Source organism: Mycteria americana, chromosome 3, assembly GCF_035582795.1.
Source record: "Mycteria americana isolate JAX WOST 10 ecotype Jacksonville Zoo and Gardens chromosome 3, USCA_MyAme_1.0, whole genome shotgun sequence".
Taxonomy (NCBI): domain Eukaryota; kingdom Metazoa; phylum Chordata; class Aves; order Ciconiiformes; family Ciconiidae; genus Mycteria; species Mycteria americana.
In genome coordinates, this window is record NC_134367.1 from 114,477,991 (window position 1) to 114,500,286 (window position 22,296).

Genomic DNA, 22,296 nt, shown 5'->3' on the forward strand with positions numbered 1-22,296 from the left:
AAATAATAACAACAACAACTTTCTCTGCCTGCTGCTGCCCGAGGACAGCTCAGCCTCTTCCCCGGCGCCCTGAGGAGCCCTCCCCTCCGCGGGCTGCCCCGGGGGGGCCCTCAGCGCAGCCCCCCGTGGGCGGCGGGACCCGCACCCACGGGTGGGGAGCACCCCCGGCATCCCGTTGCGGCGGCGGGCGGGCAGCGGGTCCGGCCCCGCCGGGGTGCCCGCAGCGGGGCGGCGGGCGGGCAGGAACGGCAAGGCTCCCCTCCTCTATTTTTTTTTTTTTTTAATTTTCAGACGTTAAATTCTTTTGCAAACATTCATGCCTTAGGAAGGGCTGGAACAAAGCTCAGCTGCTCCAACCGGTCGGACAGGTAAGCAGACTTGTTGACACCGTTATGTTTGCAGCACGCATGCTCCTTCCCAAGTTTCCTGGTGCATTTTTCTATTCCACCTTATGAAACTTTCCTCCCCCCCCACCCCCTTCCCCTCCCCTCCCCTTCCCCTCCCCGCGCCTCGGCGGCTCTGCCCGGTGCGTGCGGTCCCGCTCCCCGCGGACGGCAGCGCAGCGCCCGCGCCCCGCCGGGCTGCGGGCGGGCGGCGGGGTCAGCCGCTCCGCTCCGCTCCGCTCCGCGCCGTGCCCAGCCGCTCCGCGCCGTGCCCAGCCGTGCCCCCTGCCCTCGCCATGCCCAGAGCCTTCCTGGTGAAGCGCCGGAGCCCGCAGCCGGCGGTGCGCAGCTGGGATGGGCTGCCCGACGAGGAGAGAGCCGACACCTACATCCCAGGTACGGCGCCGCCGGCCTCCCTGCCCCGGCACCGCTCGCCGCCGGGAGGGAGGGAGGGAGGGAAGGAGGGCGGGAGGGGGTCCCCGTCGGACCCCGGCCCTCGCCCCGGTCCCTGCGGGGCTGCTGAGGGGGCTTTGCCGGGCCGGGGGAGCCCCGAGGGGGCGGGCGGGCCGGGGAGGGCTGTGCTGAACGCGGGGGGGGGGGGGGGGGGGGGCTCGGGGACCCTCCCCGCCCAGCGGCGGGGCTGCCGGTCGCTGCCGCCCCCATGCCTGGCACCATCTCCCACCCCGGGGCGCTCCCGGGCATGGGGGGGGGGGGGTCTGAGTGTGTGCGCCCGGGAAGGTGGGAAACCTCGTTTGCATGAGAAAGGTGGCGGGGGGAGGAGAAGAAAGGATCTGGGGCGGGGGGGTGATGTCCTCCTGGCCTCCCCCTCCCCTCCTCCTCCTCCTCCTCCTCCTCCTCCTGCCCTTGCCCGGGGTATAACGGGAAGGCGGCGGAGCTGGCGTGTTTGAACTTTGGGACCGTTCGTGTTTGAGTTTCCGATTGCAGCGTGAGCCGGGGATCCTCCCCCGCCGCCCGCGGCCCGCCCGCAGGTTAAACACCGGGGCTCGGCCGCTCCCGCCCGCTGACACCGCTGCCCCCCGCCCGCCGCCGCCTCCCCTCCGCGGGCCGCGGCTCCGCGGTCCCCCTCTTTATCGCATTCCCCCCCCGCTGCAGGCGGGATCGGCTGCGTGCTGCTGGGCTACGAGGACAGCTGCAGCCTGGAGAGCAGCGGCAGCAGCGGGACGCGGGACGCGGAGCCCAGCGACCCCCCGACGCCCCAGCCCGCCCCCGGCGACTTGGGCACGGCCGGGGGGATGCTGCTGGACCTGGCCGTCAAGCGCCCCGTGGTCAGGTCGAAAATCAAGGTAACCGCCCGCACCCCTGCGTTCTCTTCCCCGGTGATGGGGTGACCCCACTTCGAGGGCAGGGCCCGGCTGCCGGCCGGGGACGCCGGGTGACAACGGTCCCTTGGCCTCTCGCTGCTAGAGGTGGCGGCACCCGTCCCACACACCGAGACGGAGGCCCGCGAGAGCGGCTGGCCGTAGGATGGCAGCGGCCGGGCGAGCCTTGCAAGCCATGTACCGTACTCTTCCAGTGCCCTTTGCCTTCCCTTATCCCCGCCTGGGACACGCTGCCCCTGACCTGCTTGGCTCAGGTCCCGCAGGAGCTCTGAACCCAGCCAGGAAGGACCAGCCCTGGCAGCTAGGAGTCATGCCCCACGGTGCGTGGGTGGTTCTCGTTCCTTAACGTGGGGCCTCCTTAAAAGGCCGCCTTCTAGGTTGTAGTCAAGCCTTCGCCGAGGGGGGCTGTGGTGAATCTTCCTGACACCCCCCTACACTCTTCACTTATCAAGATAGCAGCTAGGAAAAGGTCCTCCTCCGAAGCTGTGAAAGGCCATTGCCACCTGGAGGTGGACCGGCAGGCTTGGGTGAAGCGATTATCTGTCCATTCGCTTCGCTGAGGAGCCTCTCTGCTGCACGGGCAGGAGCTCGTACTGACGGGGTGTCCCCTGGGCAGAGCCAGCAGAGCAGAGCGGTGATTTCAGTCCCCAGGCTGAGAAGACGCATCGCTCATGGGCTTCTCATGGTACCGAAGAACCCAAGACCGAGCTCCCAAAGCGTGGTGGTGATGCAGATGGGGTGGGAGGACCACATCCACCTCTGAACATCCAGGGTTCCCGTCAGCAGAGGTGGGGCCAGGCCACCCCAGTGCTAGGAAGGAGGAGATGTGTTTACCGGTGGCTAGTTAACACCTCATTAAACCCTGGCTGTTGCTTTGCCGGATGGAGCTGTAAAAATTCCCACTGTCTCTGCTGGGATGACAGCCTTTCGGCCACCGAGTTATTAATCTCGATTAATGCTAGGTTTTCACCCTGCTTATATGTGGCTGCATGAGGTGGAGTCCTACCTGTTGCCCAACAGATACTTCCCAGCCAGCTCCCCCTCTAGTTTCACACCTTGTGGTTTTTGCAGCTGCCCTTTTTCCTAATCTTTACAATTTCAGGTAGTGTTGCTTCAGTAGTAAGTGAAGGAGGAGGATGGGAAAAATAAGTGGCTCTTTAGGAAAAAGGAACCCCAGATGTATTCCTTCCTTTCTGAAGAGCTTGCCCTGCTGCCGTTTGACTTTAACCTACTTTGTATAATTTAACCTGGGCTATTAGCAAGAGTCACAGTGAAACCTCGTTTCGGCAGAGTTGGGTTTTCTCAGCGTGCCACAGAAACTCCCCAAAAGCACCACGAGAGCTGATGGACGTGTGCACGCGGTGCCGCCGGCTCCGCTGGCTTTCCCCTGGCCCAAGCGGCCAGTGGCGAGCACGTCCGCTCCCCCGCAAATAATTAAACTAATAGCGAAGTATTTGCATCTTCCAGACATTAAGCCTTCCCTCTGAGGAGCACTATTCCCAAGAGCTGAATCATCAGTGTCTCCCTTAGTCAAGTTAGGTCATAGTGTTGGCGCAGTATTTTTGGTGTTAGGAGCAGGAATGAGGAGATTAACCCCTAATGACACTCTGCCATTAATTAATGAGCCAGGGAGACCAACTGGAGGAGATTAGTGTCATTGTTTCAGTCTCTGCTGAGTCAGCGCAATGTGCCTTGGTTTATCTTGCCAAACCTACCTTTTTTTTACCGCTGCCTGGTTTTTGAGGGACCCATAGCAGCTGGAAGCATGATTAGTGAAGGCACTGCATGGGTACGACTTTCTCATGCCAGGGAAGACCTCCTGTCTCCGACCGGGAAAGTCTGAGTGCAGGCCCCACATGCGGCCCCATGGAGAGGTGCTTGTAGCCTAAGCCCATGTGCTTATGGTTGTAGCTGGTTGGGGGTCCCTGCCTCTGGAAGGTATATCCAGTGTACAGGCTTTGTTTTATCTCCTGAAGCCAAGCTGGCCAGCATTGCATCAGTCCCAAACTGTGCACATTAAGTCACCCACTTGATTGCAAGGGAAGCGTGAAGGTTTCACCCAGCAAGAATCTCCCAAATGCTTTCACTTTTCATTTTGAATATATGCCAAGAATTTTTTAATGCAACAATAAGCCATCCCTCCTTATTTTGTTTGTTTTCTGTTGGTCTTTGTCATCTCGATGCCTACTCGCCCTGTCCTCTCCCATTCCTTAGTTCACCACCGGCACCTGTAACGATGCTACAGTGCATAGCTGCGAGCTGTGTGGCAAAGGCTTTCGCTTGCAGCGGATGCTCAACCGTCACATCAAGTGTCACAGCCAGGTGAAGAGGCACTTGTGCACCTTCTGTGGAAAAGGCTTCAACGACACCTTTGATCTGAAAAGACACGTCCGGACCCATACCGGTGAGCACGCGTTCCCTGGTTGCGGACAGCTCTGGGTAGCGGGAGGTAGGAGAAGGGGTGACATGGGACAAGGACAGGGGGGTGAGGGTAACCCGGCAAGACAATAATACAAAGCCCAGGTAAACAACACTTGCAAAGAATAGCGGGGATGTGGTGGAGGAAAGGGACAAACGTGAGTGTGGACAGATAAAAGCCCTGGGACTAATGAAATCTGAGGAGAATTAATGAAATCTGTGTGAAGCAGCGTGGGTGCATGAGCTGCCATCCAGGTCCGGTGTAGATATGGATGCATGCTGCTGTGCCCGGGTCTGCAAGACCGGGGTAAGCCACCCGGGATAACTCACCTGGGATAACCCAGCTGGGGTAACCCACTGGACGTTATTGCAAGTCCAGGGTGTACCAGTGAGCGCGGGCGAGCGGTGGATGAAAATGCTTTGCCCTCTAGAGGCAACGAGCAGCAGTTTCTTCGTTTTTTTGCAAACCTTCCCCGCTGGCCATCCCACGGGACGGGCTTATGGCTTGATTTTGGCACTGTCTGGAGAAACCAGAGTGTGGTTCATGCTGTGCCTCCAGCTTCTTGAGGGAAACTAGGCAACACATCTGACTTCTGCTAACCCTGTGTGCTGCATCCCTGCCTGCTTCGGGCTACCAGCTCCCCCAATCCCCTTTCAGAGCCGTTTCCCGCTGCACGTCCAGCCATCCAGATCAGTTTGGCCACTGGCCTAAACTGTCTCTACTCACTTGTCGTGTGGGTCACAGCATGGGTTGAAAATCAGGGGCAGTGGGTTGAAAATCTCCCGACAGCAGTTCCTACTCTGGATTGAGGGGGGGCGTGTGTAAAAAAGTTGCCTTTAACCTGGGCTAGTTCCCTCCTCCCTGCTTGCATCTACACCAGATGTACAGGCATAACCAAGGATGCTATGATTTAAGCCCATGATGGCACTGGAAGAAAGAAAAATCATCCCTTTCCTTCCTCTGCCTCAAATCCAGCTTACTGGTCACAGAAGTGCTTATCCTAACCTGGAGCAGGGAGAAGGCCGCCTTTTTGTTTCTCTTTCTTCTTTTTCTTAGTGGAAGTGATGGCTTAAATACCTATCAACCCCATCCTCACCAAGCAAGATGCTTTCTGGCAGGCCAAGCTGGCTGTCCTCAGGAGGCTTTGAATTTGCGCTGTAGAACACCCGGAAGATGCATCCACCACATCTCCCGGGCACGTTCCAGCTTTCCACATTTGCGTTACCTACAGGACCTCCCAATTATTTGGGCTCGCTCTGCAATGTGCCTTTTCTGGCTTAGACACCATTAACCAGGCGCACCGCTAGAGGTGATGCAAGTATGTTGGTGGGCAGGAGTTGTTTCTTAGCAGTAGAACTCACAAAAACAATGCTGCCCATTTCGATGGGAAAGCATTGGCTGGAGCCAATGTTTTGGACTGTTTTGGTTGTTTGCAAAGCTTTCACGTGGAAAGGAAAGCTGCTGGCTGCGAGCAGGGAGCTGCTGCTGGGGTATGGAGTTGGTGCTTCTGAAATAAGTGATTTTTCAACCTGTGCCCTCATTCTTTGAGATTCAGAAACTAAATCCAAGAGGGTCTCTGTTCAGAAGCTAAAAATATATGTATGCTGTGGCGGGTAGGGTTGAATTTGCTATGCAGGAGTGGAGCCAATTTTGCAAAACTCTGGAAGGGAGGAAAGGTCTTTGTACTGAACAGGAGTGAAAAAACACTGTCCTGGAAATGTGAATCTTATGGTTAGATTGTCCCCAGATTTACTAGAAGAAATCTGGCATCACTATTTCTCCTCTCCAGTGTAAAGCCAGGATGAACACTCACATATATTGTATTTGCCTGGTGCCTTGGGTCGTGGTGGGGGATGAAGGCTGGCTGCAGCAGCAGTACCGATAGCGTTTTGGCATGTATCTTTTCTAGGCTGAAATACGGCATCTCTGAAAGCGGTGGTCTTTTTTATGTCAAAGTTGATTGCTGTTCAGGAAAGCTGGGCTATATTTGAATGTTAAAAAGAAGACAAATAAGCTGGAAGTGGTAGTGTTGTCTTTGTTTTGTAGCTACGGGTGCTCATCTACACGTGCTTTACTCATTTTCGGTGTTCCAGTGGAAATTGTTGTGCAGTATTTGTAAGCAGACTGTGCAACAGTAGGGTAGTGTCAGACAGAGTGACAGCCAAACGTCCCCATCTAGCTTCATGGCATAAGCGGACTTAAACATTAAAAAGTAACTAATATACACAGTAATATCAAATTTTAAAATGATTCCTAAGTAATGAAGAGGTTCCCACAGCCCTCATGGGCTGTGCCATCTTGGCACTACCCCTCTTGTGCTCACACTCGTGCCTGTGGAGCATTGTTGGCGTCAGAAACCAAGGATGGTGAAGGTTTACATTGCCTTCAGATGAGCATGAAACAGCAGCAAAAATACTGTTTGTAAAAGACAGATTTTTGTGTGTGAGTTCTAATGAAGATTTGGAGTTTCTTTCCAATTGCAGTTTAATGTGACTGAAGCAGTCTCACAGCAGTAGGTTTTAGAAAACTTTAGTCTTGATAGTTTAAGCTGGTGCACTGGGATAACCTCTTTTTACAAGACTTGCAAAAAATGCAATCGAGATGCTGCTTATTGGAACTTCTAATCAGTTTGGATTTCTGGTAGAAAGATCAGCGACTAAGAGGTGAACTTAACACAATCTGATGACAAAGTTACAACTGTCTGTATGAACATGTGTGCTTTGCCCTTTTTTGCCTGGCTATTACTCACCATAGGTCCAATATTCCACACACTTGTGTTTCATCTTTCATTGGGGAAAGACAGGGGTTTAGGTAACTCCTTGCATCAGCTTTAAGGCTGGTCTTTGCTTGAAAACTTACTGAGCTAGTCTAGTAAGTAAAATCACAGCTTTTTAAGGTTTTTTTCAAGTGTTGATAAACCCTCAGCTATTTGTCATTCAGGTACTGGGAGGTTGTTGTTGTTAAATCAGTGCTGATTGGTGGTAAAATAGATACTCTTTACGGCTCAGTATTTTTATAATGTTGTTTGTCCATACTGGATGTCCAAATCACAAGCCAGCCCCTTCTCCCTCCTCTGGAGACACACATACCTATTTCTTTCATCTTAATGCACTTCTCTTCTAGAACTTGAGCTTGTCGTCTCAATCATCACATCTATATTCTACGAAAATGCTCTCACTCGTTTGAAGTACTGTGATCGCTGCATGTTCACATGGGGCCGTTCACTGAAGCCTCGTTTAGCTTTGCTCACTAAAAGAGAAAAATCAACATCTTACTGAGATACAAGATTTCATTCATTATAAAAGCCAAAATGAAAGGTTAGCTGAAACCGATAGTTTTACCTAATCACAGGAATTAAAAAAGTCAGGGGTCTAAAGGAGTAAGTTTTGCAAGAGTTGATAACGGCTTCTTCTTTAGGACTAAAGCACCGATGGGCACCTGTTATCCTCGGTGTCTGCCTACGTCTCCTCGAAACGTTTCTAGGTTTTCTATTCCTAAATATATCAACCCATTCCTGAAAATTTTAGCCCGAAAGATGTTTTATTTAGACAGATAGTTCCTCGGGCTAGTAGCTCCCTGCTGCTAGGTATTTGCTCAATAGCTGATATGCCAGAGCCTTGCTCTTGGCTGGTAAGAAATGTAAATCAGAATGGTAATCGCTGCCGTTTAATGTTGCAGGAATTCGTCCTTACAAATGTGAGGTTTGCAACAAAGCCTTCACCCAGCGCTGTTCCCTGGAGTCCCACCTTAAGAAGATTCACGGCGTGCAGCAGCAGTACGCCTACAAACAGAGGCGAGATAAACTTTATGTGTGCGAAGACTGTGGCTACACGGGCCCCACGCAGGAGGACCTGTACCTGCACGTTAGTAACGTTCACCCCGGAAGCGCTTTCCTGAAAAAAACCTCAAAAAAACTTGCAGCAGTTTTGCAAAACAAACTGAGCCCTGTCCTGCAGAGGAACTCCAAAGATGACGACAAAGATGAGTAACATGGTGGATTACAGTGGTATAAAGGAATGAAGTTTACATGTAGGACTATATATATATTATTTTTTTAAAAACAATTTTGAAAGAAATCCCTGAAATGAAAGGGATGCTTTTGCCAACAGGACTCTCTTGATGTTGGTAGAACCTCAACTTGAAATAAATATTCTCATATATGATGCAACCATCAGACTTTTTTATCTGGCCAAAAAAAATGGAAAGCTTGGAAGAGGCTGTCACCTCTTGGACGGAGTATTTACTGAACTGACATTTGGGCAACCTGTTTTCTGTTTCAGCTCTACCACACATCCGAGTGGCCACTGACAAATAAGTTCACCTTTCCCCAGTGCATTTTGTAAAGATAATAACTATTACCTCCCGTACAAGTTACTTCTGAGAGGTTTGGGTGAAAAGTGCTGTGCAAGAGCAGCTAGCTACTAGTACATTGTTCTGTGCAAAATGAATTAAAATGGTCTTAAGAACAGGAGTACACTGTATTGGTAAATAAGATAAAATATGCAAATAACCTTAACTCTGCCCCCCTGTGCAGTAAGCTGATGATTTATGGAAGTGTGATCCACGGTGAGCTGAAACTTTTTTTAAAGGATGCAGAAGTTTTTCCTCCCAAACTTTCTCTACTACCGAATGGCATTATTCCAGGGCAGACTTATGGTCATGTTTTAGGTACTTGAAGCTGTGAACTTATTTTATCACGTTTAGATTTAAGTGTAACCTTAACTCTGACATTCTTGGACTTGTCACGCTCACCCTGGGGATTATTACCACATCCCTTTAACATACAGCAATATCTATCCAGAAACCCAAAGAAAACACTTCAATGGCTTGAAGATACGTATTTTTCTGTCATGATGAAATGCAATTTTGTGTGTATTTTATGGTGTGTATGTGTGCATGTGTGTTCATTTAGGGATTTTTTTTTCCTTTTTGATGACTAAGTTCACTAATACAACAGAGCAGTACAATGCAGTGAAGAGGGAGACTTAGCCTGTCTCTGCCTCATGAGATCAATGCAAAACTGTAGGCATGAATCTGGCCTCTCATCTGTAACCACTGTCAGTTTAGAAGGCTCCTAGTGAGACTGATGCTACAAGGGAAGGAGGTGGCGATGATGATGAGGGACTGGTACTACATCTCTGTGCATTTCGGACTCTCCCTGTATCCTGCTCCAGCTCCTGTTGACCCAGGACAACCAAGAGGGTAGCCTATAGGGACTATCAAGTATGAATTTAGGGATTTTAAAAAAAAGGGGAGAGGCATGCCCATGTAACTCATGTCGCTGAAACCGCCTGACACTTTAAGACTCTTCAGAAGCTGCTGCAGCCTTTGGGCACTTGGGTGTCTATACTAGGAGCGACAGGGTGGGGTGATAACTTCCTCAGCAACCACAAAGTACTCTGGCCCAAGCACATGTTATTCATGTCTCTTAACTTAATGGACACAGCCGCTAAACAGGTTTTACATCAATTTAAATGCATAACAATTAATGGATTTCATTTGTAAATTCCAAAAATTCATTTTGTATTCAAAATAAAGCTGTACATTTGGGGAGGATGCACTGTATTCTATATACGTTGAAACAACAGCTGAAAAGTAACCCACCTAAAATAGAGTCCTAGCCAGGACCCTCACAGTCATTACTACTAAAATGATAGATTCTGAGCATCTCTGCAAGAATCGTAAAAATCTTCTCAATTTGGCTCGGTTTTGTACAGGCATCTGCTTGGGGTTTTGTGGGGAAAAGCTTCTAGGGCTTTTAAAGCATTTCTAATGACATTAATACTTTATTCAGCACAACTGTCGGTGCTTGGGACCTTAAAAACGAGGATAATAAAGTGATGCTACTGTGTAAAGAACAAACTTGTCATCCTATGTAACGGGAAAGTTCACAGAATACTTTAATAAATGGGAAGTCCATGGAAAAAAAGCATCTGAGGTAAATTATAAGATCGTTACTTTGCAAAAAGAGCTAAAGCCTATGCACCAATCCCCAGTTCTTCTGAGATCATGCCATTATAACTGAACAGTATACATGGAAGGTCGCTCACTCTGAGTGAAGCTTGCATGCTTGCAAATACATTGACAAAATTGTCTGGATAAGAAAAGTGTTGTGCTGGCGATACTCCCCTGTAACCTGCTCAGTGAGGTCTCAGTCATGAAACTTAACTGTTGAGTGCAGCTCCTAGGTGGGACTGTTGAGCAGAGTCCATCTGAGCAAAGTGACTAGTTCACCTAACTGCAAAGGATTCCTGTGCTTAGCTCTGCTGAAACCTCAGCCCTTAACACTGGAGCAGTAGAGTTGCAGCTGAAACCCTGATTTCCCTCCAATATCACTGCCAAAGCATGTCCCTGCTGAAAGAACTACAAACACGTTAAGGTGGTCCATCTATCTCACTCGGGTGATTTCAGTCACAGAAAGCGTCTGCTGCAACAGTGAAAAGAAGCAGGTAACAGTACACAGAACAAAACCTGCTCTGGACAGAGAGCAAACTCTGACAAGCTGGATGCTATAGCTGGAGTAATCGCCCTGATTGGCTGGTTTTTCTGCAGAGGACAGATAGAGCCTGTAGCAGATACCTTGGGCGTGTCAATTTAACAGTCTGGCAAGTTACTTAAAACTGGTCAGAAAGTGGGTTTGAGTTTGCATGACATTGGCAACAGCCATCTGCCAGTTCTGTTATGGGACAAAACTGGCACTAGCTTGTGCCTCTACAGAAATGTTCCAGAGCTCACACAGGGATGCCGGAGGCAGCCAGACTTTCAGAGGTGCCAGACACCAGTAACTTCCACCACTACTGTCTGTGAAGGCTGCCTGCCTTCTCCTGGCTCTCTGATGGTACAGACTCATCTGAAACTTAAAGATAGGTTTACAAACTAACATTGCTAGTGAAGCTGGCAGCCTTCACCAGACACAAGGCTTTTGTTAAACAAATGAACACAGGTGAAGCCAACAGGTGCCCGCACTGCCCAGGCTCCAGACTTGCCCTTATTTACTAGGAGGCAGGATGAGGCTGAAATCTTACATGGTTCAGAGACATCTAATGACTGGATGATGCACTGATGAAGAAGGCACTCCCACGCAAACATTGCCCAACTGTTCCACACTCTCTCGATTTATCCAATCCCAATCAACACAGGGAATTCAGCACATTTTATCACCTCCTGCTTCTGCCCGGGGCATCTTGCCTCTTGCTTATGCCCACCCTCTTGGTATCCACAGAGCTATCTTTCACAGAACATTGACCGTGTTCAGTGACGTTGAACCACCCACTAGCTAAAATTCTGTGATGTGGGAAGATACTTGTAAAACAGGTAGAACTTCCGAGCGCTCACGCAGCGTGGTCGCGATTAGTCATCTCTGAACCCAGTTTCTCAGTCTCCATGTTTGTCTTTTTAGATAGAAATGTAATTAAGCACAGAGTAATCATACCATCACCAGACTAGGTTTGAATAAGCAAGTACCACTATAAATTTCATTGCACAGGTTTCCACAGTTCAGTATTCTGAAGGAGAAAAGATTAAGCACTACAGACGTTTAAGTTTCTCCATCAGCAAGCCTGCCCACTGGTTTTTTTTAGGTATGGTTCTGGCTGATTTTCTTGAAGCTTATGGGTTGGTCCTATTTTTATTTGTAATCTGCAGGGTTATTATGGACACTCATACATACAATTCAGAGAAAACAAAGAGAATGAGGAAAGAAGCTTTCCAGGTGTGCAACACAAAAAGCAGTATCACCAGACATCATCAAGGCTTATTCATAAAATCAAGTCTATAGACAGAGAAACAACCTTCAAAAAATAACTCTTCTGTTTTACATCATTTATTCACAAACTTATTTGAAAAAAACACCCCACACCCCCAAAAGCCCCCCAAAACGCAATCAGCAGCTCTTCATTCCTCAGAAGGCCCAGCTTCAAAGTCACAAGCCTGCTTTTATAAAGAAACTTACTCGCACTGGCAAACGCTGTAACTTGACACTGGAGATGGTTCCACATGGGTAGGCTCCTTGTCGGCTCAGACCCGCAGTGAAGCTCAGGAGAGCTCAAGACAGTTGCAGACTTGGCCTGCATAGAGCCTCACAACCTAAGGTACAAAGCCCATTTACGCTCACAGTTCTTTTATGCAGGCTACGCAGCCTGTTAAGAAACCTGCAGGAGGAGCCACTAGAAGTAGTCAAACTTCCTACCTTTTAGAACCCTGGAAATTTCTAAGTGCATCAGTTACAATTCTGCTCCTCTTTTGCTAAGCCACTTCTTTTAAATGATCGCTTTGCCTTAGTATTTTAAATAAGTGCTTATGAGAACTTTGGTTATAATTCTTAGCGCAGTTTTCCCATTGTTGCTGTAAGAAAAACCACAAATAGTAACAAGCCTGTTAATAGATACCTTTGAGATGAGCAAGAACTAAGCTGACTGAAACCCAGTCTACTATATTCATTTGTTTATCATTTGCATTTCTCTCAGCTCAGAGAATACAGTTGTTGTTTTGCTTTAGTTCACCAACTTCATTTTCAAAGTCTCAGTTCTGCAACAGTTTTTTTTTCTCAAAAACGACAAAAGAAGGATGATTTGATTGAACAGTTTTACTTGATAACAGAAACTTTCCTATCAACCTCAGGTTGTATAAACTGTCTGGGGAAAACCAGAGATTAATTAAGTCAGCTTTGTCCTTAAGTCTACTTAAGTCACCTACGACGTAAGCAAATACACATTCCCCACTCAATTTTTCTTTCTTTTTTTTGAGGTGGGGGGGAAGCCCTGATACTAAGAAATTAGTCAAAGTTACTAAAAAAAGAATATGTATTCAAATGGAAGATTTAAACAAAGGATTCTTGCTTTGGCTCTGTGCTCAGACCACTTGCCTCTGCATAGCTTAGTTTGGGTCAGTTTCTGTCCATGTACTCTTCAAGGCGCAAAAGCCACTTATTCCAGTACTGCGAGCACAGATCAGGATCCATGAAATGCGGATGTGCAGGGGAGCCATTCTTATAGGCAACCACAATAAGTCCACAGCTAACCTACAGTTAAAACCAGAAGGCTGTCAGAAATTCAATGTTAATATGCAACTTTAATCAGCAATTCTGAACACTAAACCTCACTGCAAAACATCATCCTTAACATATAAGTACCTTAAATAAGACATGGGGAACAAAAAGAGCAATAATTTACCATAGAATACTTGGAGACTAACATTCAGATGCTGAGAGTTCAAAGCTCTGAATTTGGTGAAAACTGGAGGACTCAAACTCTTGAGTATCAGAGTGACAGGGTCTATTTAAACCTTGCAGATGCTGGTAAAATGTGACTGGTGAGGTTTTGCCTGGGGCCATATAACCAGACTGATGCATCAGTCTGAATGGAAATGGTTACTTAGGTGTGTCAAGTATGAAAGATGTAGGAACAAACAGCTCTAATCCAAACCCCACACAGCTACTGGGGTGAAGAGAAAGTGGTGGGGGGCAGGAGGCTAATAGCAGAATTCTAGAATTACTGCCTTTCACTCTCTAAGGACCATGTCTGTTACGTGCTTGTCTTTACTGATCTTTACAATATTCTAGAAAGCCTTCTGAAGAACCTACGAATTACCCTGCTCTCTTCTGCTTTATATTTTCCCCCTTCAACGCTTTGTATTGAAATAACAATCCTTCAAGCCAAGCAGGCCTGGCTAGAATTGCGGTTGGAGTCTTTAAAAAACATAATCCCGCTGTCTTCTCATTAAGTGATTGACAACACCCTGCTTTCCTTTGAGGAAACACTGTACAGCTTCCACTCTTAAGTAAATCACTTAGTCCCTCGTTTGCCAGTGGGATATAGCAACACATGATGCAAGCAATGCCATCCCACCCCATTTCCCTGTTTGCATGCTCTTTTGCTTTACTACTTCTCCCCCTTCCTACTCTTGACACAAGCAAAAACCACATAGACCAAAGCACTGGGGGTTGCCCAGATGCCAAGTCACTGTGAGTTCATCTGACCTACTAAGACACTGAGCATCCCTGGGTCCCACTGAGCAGTTCCTTAAAACCACCAAAAATATGTTGCTGACAGGCAAAGGCAGCAGGATTAGTGAGAGTAGTGGAGTTATTTCACAGTATGTCAGCTTAATCTGATCCAAGACTGGGCTGCTTTGTTACAAATCCTACCACCAGTTCCACTCTGGACAGCAGGTGCTAAAGGCAGTAGGTGGGGAGAAATGAAAATAACGTGGGCACTGCTGCTTGTCTTGGCAGATACCAGGCTTACTGACCTGGAAGTCATAATTGGCATCGTGATTTATGGCTCCAATATATGCTGCAACCTGTAAAGGGTTGTCAAAAGTATTCTTCAGAGATGGCTTTGGTTTCTCTGAAGTTTTCCAGTCAATCACGCACAACTGGCCTCTGCGTAAGAGAACAAGATGGGACAATGTTTTAAACTTAAGTGTAGTCATAGTAAGAAACAAGGCATGGAACAGCAAAGAAAGTCATATCACTCTCAGCCTGTTTCACCCTGATGTCATGTTGCTCGTCATTATGTCTAAGCAAGTCTTTTCCGCACTGATAGTTTAGATCTCAAAAATCAAGACTTACTAATATCTGCTGCAGTTCCTGGCAACTGCAGAGGAGCACTTAACCCTGCCCTGCTCGTACCCTGCTCCAGTAAGGAATTCTCCACAAGAAACAACAGCACTTCTGTCATCGGGTTCACCTCTGAGTTCATCCATTTTGCCACTCTTAAAAGATCTGTCCAGCTTCCCCCCAACAGCTCACCAACACACCTGCTCCAGCTTGGGACACAGCCTCCCACGCGGCACGGAGCACCACGCAACACTGGCATTATCAGGTTTCTTAGAGAACCAGTACCTCACCGATACTTAGCCACGCAGTCTACCAGGCCCAGATACTGAAGAGTCTCATGTTGAACTGCACTTTCCAGAGCTTTCACTTCACCGATATCTTTTAAGACATGTTGCACACTTGATAAGTAGCCGGAAATAGCAACATCTTCTCTCTGCTCCTTAGTTGCCATGTCTTCAGGCAGGAATATAGATTCCAAAGCTGCATGAAAGAGCTCTCCTTGGAGGAAAAGATCTAAGAAAAATGTGAAAAAATCCCACATTTAGACACTACTCATAATACCTGATGGACTTGTATTCCAGATATTACACAACATAGCTCTTAAACCAGTCCTGTTTTGTGTACTGAAAGCTTGAGGATGTGGGAAGCAGAAGGGAGTGAGACAGAAAAATAAATTGTCAACAGTGAAATTACTATCTCTTCTATTAATGCTTACTTTGCTTTTTTGGTCTCACTAATTACTCAGAAACAAAATATGATTTTTAATTTATTGTTTATTCAAAGGCATTTCTGAATTTCTATGAATCAAAATATTATTCTAGGCTGCTTTTCCTGCATTTGCTTCTTCTGCTGTATTGGTTCATTTGAATGGAACTAACCTCCTTCTGAAATGGATGGGCATAGTACTAGGAGTAAGGGTTTATCTCAGAAATTATGCCAAGAAAGATAAATTTTAAATAGTTATGTAAGGTTTGTTATGCCACCTGCATAGTTACCAAGCACTGAAGTGCTTAGTAGCTCAAAAAGCATAAACACAGGATATTGTTTTAAAAAGCATAGTAATTCATGTAAGGAGCACTTGGGTATTTATCAACCTTGCTACAAGAGGCTACCTACTATCTCCCAGGTCTTCCCAGATCCCCTTCAGTCTTACAGCTTGGAGGAAGTCACCTTTGTAGGTCTGAGGAAATCAAAACCTCTAAATGCATGGCAATTTCATAGAAGAGGCTATATATGCTGGGTAAACAAAATAGTTACTGAAGAACTTCAACATAAACAGCAAGACACATAGGTTTTTAAACACTCAAGATTATATAATTTCAGAATGCTTATTTCCATCTCGTTGCAAAGTAGCTTTGTATCTGCAAACAGGCTCAATAACATCAGCTGGAAAAATCTATTTGTACATAGATACTAGCAAATAGAGAAATACAGGAGAGGCAGATAGGATAGAGCAAAGAATGTCTACAGTCTAATTCTCGTTTCCCACACATTTCTGAATCCATTTTAGTGGTCCTAGAACAAAGATCAGAGCTTAGATTCTTTGATAACAGATGTACTCATAATTTGGTCTCACCCACTGAAATGGAAACAACTTAATGGATTTCCAAAACACTTGACTTGTAGGGCCAGATACTGCAGCTATGCTAGCACCTCCCAGCCAGCTATCCCGACTATTGCTTCTACTTTGCAATCATACTGTGGTTAGACTTACTTTTAGTATACTCTGCAAAACCATCTTTTCCAAGTTCCTGTATCATTCTCTCCTTCCATCTTTCTAGATAAAAAGCTTGCTGTGGAGAAATAGTCTGTTGAAGAATACGGGTTACACTGGGCATTTTCGTTTTTTGTAAAGCAATTTTCATGGGGAAGTTTGAATTGCTGTTGAGAAGGGGAATTCTCTTGTTGGGGTTTATTAAAGGAACCCAGTTCTTGGGCATTTTTGTTTCAGCTTTAACTGGAGGTCTGTGTTTAGCCGGTGGCCCATATAACAAATGGTCTTCTTCAAATATTGTCTCTGGTGTTTGGGCACTGGTTTTGTAAGATGTAACAGAGTAGACCAAGTTCTTGTATTTTTCTTGGTCAACTTGATCATAACTGTTCACTTTTTTCTTCTTACTATAAAGACACGCGGACGTAGCCAGACACATGTATGGGAATTGCTTTTGGCAAACAGGTATTTGAAAAAGCATTTCCAGTTTCCCCGGTTTCCTGGACAGTAGCTGTAGGAATTTCATTCTGACAAGAAGCATTTGTGAGTAGTTAGAGTTTTCTTTCTTCTGTTAGGAACAGTCTGTAGGTTACCATATTTTCCCCCTGTGGAAAAAGAAATTTGTGATTTCCAGTCATAAAACTCGTACCATCAACCTATTTTTGCTCTTTGCCAAACAAAGAACTGCTATGGTCATAAAGTGTCTTCATACACTTTATGCCACCAAGACTCCCTTAGATAAATAATACAGTAACAGAAAGAACCAATAAGCAATGAAAAGAGGAAATGATCCTGACAAGAACCGGTGCTGGTCCGCAAAATCTGAAACAGGGCAAACGCATAAAGATGTTGCAAGTACCAAAAGCTCCAGTAGAGGATGCTCTAACAGCAACAGTATCAGAAGTGTCATGAAAGTTGACACAAAAACCTGATCTGCAACAAACAACCCCCCAGAAGAGGGAGAGGGAAATAAAAAAAAAGGGCTGTGCAGAAGAGAATGAAGCAAATCGATTGTTGTGAGGTATTAAAAACATGTAAGTTTATAGTGGATGCCCAGCTTAAGGGGATTGTGGGGACAAAGTACCTTTTGGAGAATAAAAACATGTTTTTATTTTCTATACTTAGGACAAAGCAGACAGCGGCAGTATATTCTGAAACTGGGAGACCCAAGACTGGGAAAGCCAAAGAGAAACCAGATGTACTGCAAGTATCTTCAGATTCAAATAAATCTTTTAAAGACCAGAGTAAAATATAAAAGTATTTTTCTAAACTGATTTTCAAACATAGTTGTGTTCTAAGACACTTAGGAAGTTTAAAAGCAAAAACAGTATACCAGAATTATTGTTCACAGCACAGCTTTCAAAACTGCATTGTAACTGCAGTGCTAAGCCCTAGGAACGTTTATGCACATGGATAAAATGTAAACGCTTGAATAGTGGCATTTAAATCAACACTAAATACTTGCAGAATTGAGGCCCGATTCTCCTACTGAAAGTTATATCTGCTTACCATTACAAAGTTCCCTTCCATCCACTGCAAACAAAGAATACAGGACATGCACATTGCCAACTAACATCAGCATTTTGTTCCTGAAAATACTTCGTTACTCTTTTCTTTCCCCACACTTCTTACACAGCACTTCATACACTGCCCAAACCATAGGCACCACAGAAAACAAAAATGTAGTAGAAGAGTTATTTTGTGTGGACAGATCCTGCGCTCATGCAGAACTGCAGTGACACCAATGTGTGGGTGCAGGCATCTGTCACACAGAACAGGTTGCAAAAATGGGGATCTATGGGCTGCAGCTGATGAGAACAAGAGGCTGAGACCTTGGACTAGGGTTCCACAAATACTGTTCTTCATCTGTGAAGGACAAAACCCTCCATGTGTAGACATTTAATCAGGAGTAGGCAGATACACTGCTTTTTTCTTCACTAGCTTTACATTTTCATGCTGACTTTGTATGGTTTGGGCAAATCATAACTGTTCTGTAACCTGATGGCACGTAACCTGATAGAAAATTAACCTCTCAAAAGCAAATCTGAACCAGGAAAACACAATTAGGTTGGATCAGAACATTGCGCCATGTAGCAGTGGCATTTCTGACCCAGTACCAGTTGCCCTACAGCCAGATTTGCTATACTGTTGTTAGATGTTAGTTTCCCATAATTACAATGCATATCAATCAAAATAGTTAATGATTTTAGAACTGCTTCATGGTCCATAAGAGAACAATAGAGGAAAATAATGAAAGTACCAACTGGTAAATTCTGCTACCGATTTTTTACAGTCTGATTAGATATAAAGCAAGCTACCTTACAAGGAAAACTGTACCATTTAAGATACTTTGAATGTGTCACTTCCTTTTTTAATCATTACATTCTACTTAATATTGAACCAAATCTAAATCTGCTTTCCTTATCCAGCAGAACTGGGCTAGGTGGAGTTGCACTTGTTTCCTCATTTTCCAGTGTTCAACAGCAGGAATGGACATGACTCTCACTCTGAGCATCCTCTGACCTTCACATTCCTGTCAAAACTACTCTCCTGCCTGCACATGAGAAAAGCGCAGTCAGGTGCATTACGAAAGGACAAACCAGACAATTTCAACCATTTTATTGCCACAAAAGTATGCAAATTTTGCCAAAAAATAGAACAACCTGCTTTAGACAGGTTACACAGCAGCGAGAAATTGGACTGTCTATGTTCTGTAACTTAAGTTCTGCCCTGCTTCATTTCATGGACATGTGAGGAAGTTTTACAAATTTAGGTGAAACAACCAAATTTTACATTACCTCTCATGTCTTAGATGATGTCAAAAAGCTGTTTCTACAGCTTGCTAGAAATTTGTAACAGCATAAAAAGGTACTTTTTATGAAGTATAGATGTTTCAATTTTTCAGCTCTCCTTGGGTTTTCAGTCAGTGAAATTTGTATGTCTTCACTATTACTACCAATTGTTCTAATAAATTTATTTCTAAGAAGCTCCCCATGTTTTGTCATTTGACTATCATAAAGCAGCTCACTTCTGCAAAGCTGCTATGCTGCATTTACAGCAACTCATTCTTCTCAATAGACAATCACATTTTTTAATAGATTTTTTTGGTGTTGGAATGGGATCACTTACCTGACAGAATTTGCCCCTTGCTGAAAAAGAAATAATGAATGATGTTAGCACATTACAACAGGTGTCAGTTTGCTGCAGGAGGTAACAAAAAACAATAAAAGCAGCAAAGGGATACGCAAAGGTCAGACTTTAATACCATAAGCAAATTTCTTCACCATATTTTTTCATCATAAAAAGCAGTGCAGGAAAATTAATCTCTCCTCTCTTAGGGCTTACCTCTAAACAGAGCTGCTGAAGCTGTGATTTAAAATAAAACAGGAAAAAAAACCTCTTATTCCAATGTAATCGTATCCAAGCTTGTAGTTTCTCAGGCTATTGTTTGATGACCATTAATATGCTTACCTAAGTGTATTAATCAGAACAGAATAAATGGTGGGTCAATGGCTGTGTATTTGTTACATTAGCCAGAGCACAAAAGAAAAAGTTTATTCTGGCTTTGCATCAGCTGCAGGAAGCAAGATGATACTTGATCCAGCATAAAGTTCACTTGTACTAAGCTGCCCTCTCAGTATTTTTTAAGGAATAAATTTATACCAGATCAGTGTTTTGAATCATGGGGCTATTAAAATATCCAGTATTACAAGGCCTAGAGCTAATTTACTGTAACACTGATGCAGTGTTTCAGTAATGTCTAGTATGAATTTTAAATTAACAGCCTATTTTGTTCTGGAGTAGTATTTGTGGAAATGTTTGTGCACTCTATGAACTGAACCACCAGGAAAGGGAGAGTTTGTCAGCTGCTGTGCTGTTCTACAAAAGGAAAGAGGCTCTAGGATTGCTAAGGAATAAAGAACACTTGTATCTAGCAGAATAAAGAATCATGTGCTTTTCAATAAATCACAGTGGCATTTCTGTGCAAGTAACTTACATTTACGAGAAAGAAATGGAGTTGGAGTGGTCTGGATCTAGTCTCGTACATAAAGAACAGAATTTAATTGATATTTCTCTCAGGGGAAGTGTCTCCCTTCTCTCTGAAACAGTCTGTGTTCGAAGACTGGTAGAATTGCTTCAAGTACTGCATGATGAGCCACACTGGAGAACTGAACACAAATAAAATAACCGGGGGGGGTGAAGAGGATTTCTCTTAAGTTCTCCAAGCTAGTCGACTTTACAGCTCCAACAAAAACTGCACTAACACAACTGAGGAAGTTTTTCCATGATAGGAATGAGTGGCCTATATCTGGGAAACAAAAAGGGTTACTTAAGAAAATGTTCACATCCATAAAAACCTTCCTCCAACTATGGTTTCAGATAATAATCAGTATAGCTTTTTCTCCACAGTCACCTATCAAGCAAACAAAAGCACTACTTTACTTCAGAGACAATAAGAAAGAGCACTACTAAACATAGTTACAGATCTGTTGCCCTGTGTCCCTAATTTGAGGGGAGCAAATCCACTGATGAAGGTATAATTTTAAGTTAACATCACAGGCTTTTCTGTGGGAAGACGTATTACTATTTGATGTAGAAAGGCAACGGTAACCTATCTTCTCGGTCGGAATGAGTGCTTTCTCTTTTTTCTGGTTACAGCTTAATAATGCAAGGCTTTGACGGCATATCACTTTTAGGACTTTGCACACTTGCCCATTCCCTGTCCCCAACCTCTTCTCCTTGGTTCCTTGCAGTTTGCAAGCTAAACCATTGAACCTACCCAGGTTAAAAATATACCTCCCTCTTTTGGGAAGTTAAAAGCATGGGGAGAAAAAGGAGATTTAAATTTAGCAACCCAGTTTAAAGCACAAGCCCACAGAGCTACACTGGACCAAAGGGACAACAAGGTAGGAAGAGAATTAGTGGGAAGTAGGGTTGTAACACAAAGTCAGCTTTTTTGGCAAAGCAATCTGTGAAAGAGCTGACCTAATATTGGTGACCAGCAAGTGCCCTCCAGCAGACAGACAACCTTTCTGCATAGGCACCAGATACCTGAAAATCCCAGTTAGCACTAGATAGCCTACGCTTGTGCAGGGCTTCTCTCTCACTCCCTCAGGGATAAGTCATTCTGAACAAGAAGCTCTGCTCGACGCCGGCCTGCCCCACTGCCTCAGCAGGCATGCCTGCCCAGCACCGAGCAGCCCCACCATGAGGCCCGCTCGGTTACAGACCTGGGGGCAGAGGTGGGCACACGTTTGCCAGGCGTGCGGTTGGGGTGCAGGGGTAGGCCACGGGAGGAGGGAGCTGCAGGCTCAGCAGCCAGGGCAGGCTGCTGCTCTCCCTCAGCTAACCCAGGCCTAGTGGAAAGGCCGGCGTTAAGGGAGGGCCCTTTCGCCTCAACACCACAGCTACCAGCAGCCAGACAGCCCCAGTCCGCCTTCGCCTTCGCCTTCCCCTCCCCACGCTGCGGAACGCTGCAGGTGCCCGCGGCAGCCACCACCTCCACCAGCCCAGCCCAGCCCCAGCCCCAGCCCCAGCCCCCTCACGAACAGCAGCCCCGGAGAGAGAAACCCAAGGCGACCGTTACCTGAGCACCGCACTTCCCGCCACCGCCACGGCCACCTGTGCGCAGGCGCGCTCCGGCCGCCGCCAACGCGCTAACTGCGCACGCGTGCGCTCCGCGGCTTGCCGGGATTTGTCGTTCTCCCTCGCCGCCAGCCCTGGCCCCTCCCCCGCGCTGGGGCTGGGGGGGACCTCGGCGCTGGAGCCCCCGAAAGGGGTAGTGAGGGGGGCGTGCCTTCCCTCTTTCGCTTTTTTGAGTGTTCTTTGGAAATCTCTAAAGAAAATAACCCAAATCTTTAAAAGCGAGGAAACGAAGAAAAAAA

General features: G+C 46.2%; 2 protein-coding genes across 4 annotated transcripts; one reads left to right on the plus strand and one right to left on the minus strand.

Moving 5' to 3' along the window:
* Positions 1-451: 451 nt before the first annotated feature.
* OVOL2 (ovo like zinc finger 2) lies at positions 452-8,147 on the plus strand. Its single transcript, XM_075496627.1, is given in 6 exon segments — positions 452-525; positions 527-609; positions 612-779; positions 1,497-1,687; positions 3,938-4,127; positions 7,821-8,147. Coding segments are annotated over 6 exon segments (1,017 nt in total). The 3' UTR covers positions 8,132-8,147.
* Positions 8,148-11,756: 3,609 nt separating this feature from the next.
* Positions 11,757-22,255, minus strand: MGME1 (mitochondrial genome maintenance exonuclease 1). Of its 3 annotated transcripts, XM_075496624.1 has the most exons (7): positions 21,999-22,254; positions 20,409-20,580; positions 19,541-19,560; positions 16,415-17,016; positions 14,991-15,213; positions 14,391-14,523; positions 11,757-13,161 (listed from the first exon to the last, which is right to left on the minus strand). In XM_075496624.1, the coding sequence occupies exons 4-7, from the start codon at positions 16,950-16,952 to the stop codon at positions 13,027-13,029; spliced, it is 1,029 nt and encodes a 342-aa protein (XP_075352739.1). In that variant the 5' UTR covers positions 16,953-17,016; positions 19,541-19,560; positions 20,409-20,580; positions 21,999-22,254; the 3' UTR covers positions 11,757-13,026. The 3 variants fall into 3 exon arrangements, with proteins under 3 accessions (XP_075352739.1, XP_075352740.1, XP_075352741.1); XM_075496625.1 differs by lacking the exon at positions 19,541-19,560; XM_075496626.1 differs by lacking the exons at positions 19,541-19,560; positions 20,409-20,580 and having other exon boundaries at positions 21,999-22,255.
* Positions 22,256-22,296: the final 41 nt, after the last annotated feature.